We start from the raw sequence: 5,384 nt of genomic DNA, 5'->3' as shown, positions 1-5,384 counted from the left end.
CTGTAAATACATCTAATAACAAAATTCTAATTAAATATTGACAAAGTGAAAATTCAAAGTTTAATAAAATGCAATGTGAAAGTTTAATATAGTTTAAATTCATAACTAACATGACATAATCAAACTAAAACAATAGCCAAGAGTCAATGATCAACTTGAGCATTGTCAACATGGTGCTCGGTTCCATCCACATCACCTGACTACGTGATCATGACTCTCTATCAGCCACAACATCTTTTCCTCAAGTGTCCTCTCCGTATCTGCCTTTGCCAAACAATTAAGCCAGTCCTATAAACTTTCCTCCTACTATATAATACTGGCTGTAGGATACATTATAGCACATGTTACTATATCACAATCTAACATGAACAAGTTAAATGCTAGAAGGGAATATGTATTGGCACTAATTCACTCGATATGTTGCTAAACTAAATTTAGAAGGTCCTTGCAATAAATGGGATATGGAACAATCATCCAAAAAAACTGATTCATTTTGATATAAAATAATAAGGAATGAGGCAGAAAGCATTAGATGTTGTCTCAACTTCATTTTTATATTTCATAATGAATGTATTTAATTTTAGAAATTACTATGGATAGTACAAGAGGAAAGGAAAAATACACTAGTTTAAATGTATTTTAATTAAACCCAGCAAAAAATGGAATCTATCATCAGCTAAGGCCATTAGTAATGATATGATAGGATTATAAAATTCTTATAATGGCTTCCAAAAACCTTATGAAGGACTAGCACGTGCTTAGTGATCTAATAGGAACCAGGGAAAATTGGAAAGCCTATAGTTATATGATGAGTTGTGCAGTGCACATCTTAAAAATGATCAATTTTATTTCTCAACCAAACAACAATAATAGGCAAAAATGCCTCTTAATTCACAATTAAAACTCTTGGTTTTGTACTTTCAAGCTGTTAATATTCTGGAGAACGATAACGTCATAATAGGTATTCTGGAGAACGATAACGTCATAATAGGTCAGTCCCAACCTTCAAGCTGTTAATATATGAGTAAGTGGGTTCTAACCTGTGGTACCACAATTGCAAGATTGAGAACTCCCAAAGATAAACCTGAAAGAAATTAAGGTCAGTAAAAGTGTAAAACCCAATTGGCTACTTGAAATTGCCCGCCTAAGTTTGAGAACAATTTATTTGTAGGTCCTCAAATTTTATAATTAGTGTATTGAGAAGTGTAAATATCAATCAATCTCTTATTGCATAAAAATCAAATTCTAGAATTATTTATATGATAGTCTCTCATCACCTCATTTTTTATAATTATATCTTTTCAGTCTTTTTATCTCATAATTCATCTTATTTCACATTTCCTTTTCTTATTCAAAATTGTTGCATAATTATATATGTGATATTTTTAAAAATATTAAATATTAATTTGCTATTGAGAGAAATTTAAATCTAAGACTTCTTTCTTCTTTTTTCTTTTTTCTTTTTTCTTATTTTAACTATTAAGTCAACCTATTAACTCCTTATATATGTGATACTTAAATTTTTCTTTACTTATTTTAACCAAAAAAAAATCCTTTAATTACAAGTCATGTTTTTCAGGTTTGCACCTTGAACCATAATTCTGACGGTATTCTGTAAATGCACAGCATATTCAAGGACTAACGGTAATCTTAATCACAATTCACAAGCACCAAGCTAGGTTTGGATATATAAAATCATCAAGACAAGAAGTGAAATTGCAGGGAAAGAATTTATCCATATATCAGGGGTGTCATCAAGCGAGAGAGAGCACAGAAGAGTTAACATTAGTGTTCAACTTTGTTTTTTTTTTTTAAAAGTTACCAAATGAAGAAAGTTAATTGCAGGGGATTAGGTAATACAAAAGTACCAAAAATGCTAAAGTATAATCAGACAAAATTCTTACCGCTTCCATCAATTGCCTTACTTCAGACTCAGAAACCTTAGTACCCAGTTTTGGCAGACCAGCTTTCAACTCTTCAAAAGTGATTGTTCCACTATTATCTATGTCCATGGATTTAAACATTTCCTTCAAACCAATGATTTCTTCTTCAGAAAGGTTTTCAGCAATAACCTTTGATCTAATTCAATTATGAATTCCTCTCCCTATTTATTTTCTAATTTGGCATTTTGATTGACATATACCATTTTCAATCCTTGAGGCTTTTGACATAATGTTTTATATATTATACTAAAAGCTTGATTATTAAAATATTGATCAATACAACAAAAATGATGATAAAAGATTATTTACCTTCAGAGCAGCTTTCTTTAGCTTGTTCATTGTCCTAAATTGTTTCATTCTGGATAAAACAAAAACATCTAGATCGAGGTTTATCAGATGCTCCATCTTCTCTCATCCAAGGATGATATGGAGTTATATATATATATATATATATATATAACATTTTATTATGACTGGTTGACTCAAATAGGCAAATTGCCAAGAAAGTTGTGGCTCAAATGCTCCATACCAGAGAAAAATGGAAAGAGAAGAGAACAAGAAAAAGCACACTGGTAAGCCCGGATCTACGACTACAACCAAGAACAACTGTGGTTGGGCGGTGGCTTGGTGGAAGCTAGCGCCATTCAACGAAGCAAACACTGTCCACGCACAGTGAAATAGAATTAGGGTACGGCATTTATGAAGGTCTTCCTAGAGAAGCAGAATATAGAGAGGAGGAGTGAGCATCTGAGGTCTGCTTCTTTTTTTTCTCAATTCTTTTAGAATAACACTCATACAATGGTTTCTGTTCTAGTGTTCCGTCAACTTAACATTGGATCCAAATAGATATATCTTCTGAAAAACAACATGTCACTATATGATTTGCTTTCAAAACTCCAAAGCACAAAATTGGTTTTTGGGTACAATGAGACCACAGGACCTGCACACTGCCCAAAATCTATATATATATATATATATATATATATATATATATATATATATATATATATATATATATATATATATATATATATATTCCAAATGTTTATACTATGGAGTGGAAGGGAATGTTTTCTCCAACCCCTTTCAACCTTTTTTTTATATAAAAAAAGGTGAAAATGCCAATTCAATTATAGAGTCGATTGCCCTTGCACCTTTGGTAGTGATTTAGGCTACTTAGCAGTCACTCTGTAGTGGAATTAATCTGAAAATTTGCAATTAGATGAACTGTGTGCTTTATCACCCCCACCCCTTGCTTATAAAAAATTTGGAAGATTTTTAATAGCTTTACGTTGTTGATTCATATCTCACTAGCTAGGCACTCTTTATTATGGAACCATAAAAGCTTTTGCAGCCAAGAGTTTGGAATTCCAAGTCTCGACTCTATAGTCTGGACTCTAAGTGATTAATTACTTACTAATAAATAAGACTTATCTCTTCATTGCATTTTCTTCTTACTATAATATTTCAAAGCAAAATGCTAAAGGATGCCCTGTTAGAAAAAATTATTATAATTCCTTTATTGTGATCCGTTCACCATTATGGAAGCAGCAGTTGATAACACACTACAGGATCCTCAATGAGAAGTTGAGGATCCTCAACTTAATAAGTTCATTTTTAGTGGCTTCAAAAGCACACTCAAATTAAAACCTACCTTCACTCCCCACTCAACATGCTTGAAGTCATAGCCTAGGTGCCGCCATACAGTCATTCAATCCAATTGAAAGGCCTGATGAGAGAGACAAAGAAACAATTGATAAGACATATTGCAATGAATTCATACAGGTAAGAATTTAAGATGTATTATAATGCCAACATTAAACCTGAGAATGTTTAATGGAAATACTCTTAAATTTCAAGGAAACAGTGGGAGTTATATAAAACTAGTGAGTTTAAAATGTGCAGCAAATTCTCAACATCCTTTCCCATTGTCGACAGATTATAGTTCTAACTTTAGGATGCCATTCGTCCAAAACATCATTCTCAATACATGCATTTCATGCAGTCACCAAGTTAGGCCCACAAAATATTCAAACGTTAAATTTCAATGGCAACAAAATCCATTGTTGTCTTCACTATTTTCTTCATTTATTACCAAATCTCACCAGTCTCCAATTGGAGCTGAGCCTATATATAAAAAATGGTAAACATGACACACAGTTCATCTACTCATGGTTCTCAGCAAGATTATTAACTGACATGAAATAGAATTAGATTCCTCTAAATCACAGGGAACAGTTCAGAGGGTAAGTTAATTATGTTGGTCATTGAAATAGCGGCAAAACACACGTGTGTATACAACACAAAATGAAATTCTTAAAAATCTTAACCATTGATTTTCCAATCAATGATTATACTATTTTGTTTTACCCAATCAGCCAATCCCATTAAATAATATATATGCTTACAGTTTGGCCATCCACCTCATGTAGTAATGTTCTATTAAGGGTTTCTATTTCTAATCATATTTTCTACCAATGCATTTAATATCATGCAGCTATATTCAAAGTTTAAATGACTACAAAAAGAGCCTGAACTTCATGCAATGAATCAACTTATATACAAAACAGTCTTTCCTCCTGATCATGATCACTCTGTATTTGTTTATAGCACCACTTCACAAACATAGGCACATCCTTGGCAGTAACAACCATATTGCTATATATACCATAATAATAATAATACCAAGTATACCAAATAACGACATACTCCAAAATCGTTAACATTCAATTCCACCAGAACCAATCATTTGTCAATTCCATATTAATCTTATCACCAAACCAGAGATCCAAAAGCAACACAAACTTTTCAACAGCGAGCGCTCCTCAACAATGCTATCATACGCAAGTTAAGCCCAACAACCACAGACGCATAACATCTTCAAAAATTCAGAAAACAGGAGTTCAAATGAAGTTCAACCTATTCCACAAAAATTGCAATGGAAAGGCTTTTGGATCATTTTATTCCACACAAAAAAATGTGAGAAATACAAATAAACGATTATACAAACAAAAAAAAACACTTTTGCGACAAAACATGCTCTACACGGGTCCATTTTAATCTCCAACCACAAAAAATAAAAACATATTTATATCAAATCCCACAGCAGTTATAGTTGCAAAAACGCCAGTTCTAATTTCCCCCCTCGAAATACGTTTTTTGTAAGAGGAAACGAGAGTGTACCGGATACAATTGGAAAATCCGTCGCCTCGGAGAAACCCTAGAGAAGCAATTGCAGAAAGGTGAGAAGAGAGAAAGAGTAAAAAGGGAATAATAAGCGATGGAAAGTTTGGGAGACTTTGGTGTAAGGTGTGGAGTGAGGTTGAGAGAGGGAGATCTGCAGGTGTTAGAAGTGATGGGTTTCGGATCGGAGAGGAAGAGAATGGTTCATTCGCCAAAGAGAGAGAGAGAGAAAAAAGAGTTGAAAGACAGTTGAGTTAC

At 32.9% G+C, this 5,384-nt stretch overlaps 1 protein-coding gene and 1 long non-coding RNA gene across 9 annotated transcripts; one reads left to right on the top strand and one right to left on the bottom strand.

Moving 5' to 3' along the window:
* LOC114412207 (calcium-dependent protein kinase 15-like) lies at window positions 1-5,384 on the bottom strand. Of its 8 annotated transcripts, none has more exons than XM_028376020.1 (6): window positions 5,127-5,384; window positions 3,598-3,672; window positions 2,253-2,602; window positions 1,905-2,027; window positions 1,041-1,084; window positions 1-359 (listed from the first exon to the last, which is right to left on the bottom strand). In XM_028376020.1, the coding sequence occupies exons 3-6, from the start codon at window positions 2,346-2,348 to the stop codon at window positions 353-355; spliced, it is 270 nt and encodes an 89-aa protein (XP_028231821.1). In that variant the 5' UTR covers window positions 2,349-2,602; window positions 3,598-3,672; window positions 5,127-5,384; the 3' UTR covers window positions 1-352. The 8 variants fall into 8 exon arrangements, 4 of the variants coding, with proteins under 4 accessions (XP_028231821.1, XP_028231819.1, XP_028231820.1 ...); XM_028376018.1 differs by having other exon boundaries at window positions 1-320; XM_028376019.1 differs by having other exon boundaries at window positions 1-260.
* Window positions 872-1,696, top strand: LOC114412208. Its single transcript, XR_003666611.1, has 2 exons — window positions 872-961; window positions 992-1,696. It is a non-coding gene; the product is annotated as an uncharacterized LOC114412208 (long non-coding RNA).

Source organism: Glycine soja, chromosome 5 (genome assembly GCF_004193775.1).
Source record: "Glycine soja cultivar W05 chromosome 5, ASM419377v2, whole genome shotgun sequence".
Classification (NCBI taxonomy): Eukaryota; Viridiplantae; Streptophyta; class Magnoliopsida; order Fabales; family Fabaceae; genus Glycine; species Glycine soja.
This window is presented reverse-complemented; position numbering and strand designations above follow the sequence as displayed.

Excerpts from the sequence above, each read along its gene's own strand:
- LOC114412207 (XM_028376018.1), bottom strand. The coding sequence starts at position 2,348 with ATGGAGCATCTGATAAACCTCGATCTAGATGTTTTTGTTTTATCCAGA. Across the intron at positions 2,028-2,252 it reads TAAAGAAAGCTGCTCTGAAG|GAAATGTTTAAATCCATGGA; the intron begins GTAAATAATCTT and ends ATTGGTTTGAAG. Across the intron at positions 321-1,040 it reads TTGCAATTGTGGTACCACAG|CCAGTATTATATAGTAGGAG; the intron begins GTTAGAACCCAC and ends TGTATCCTACAG.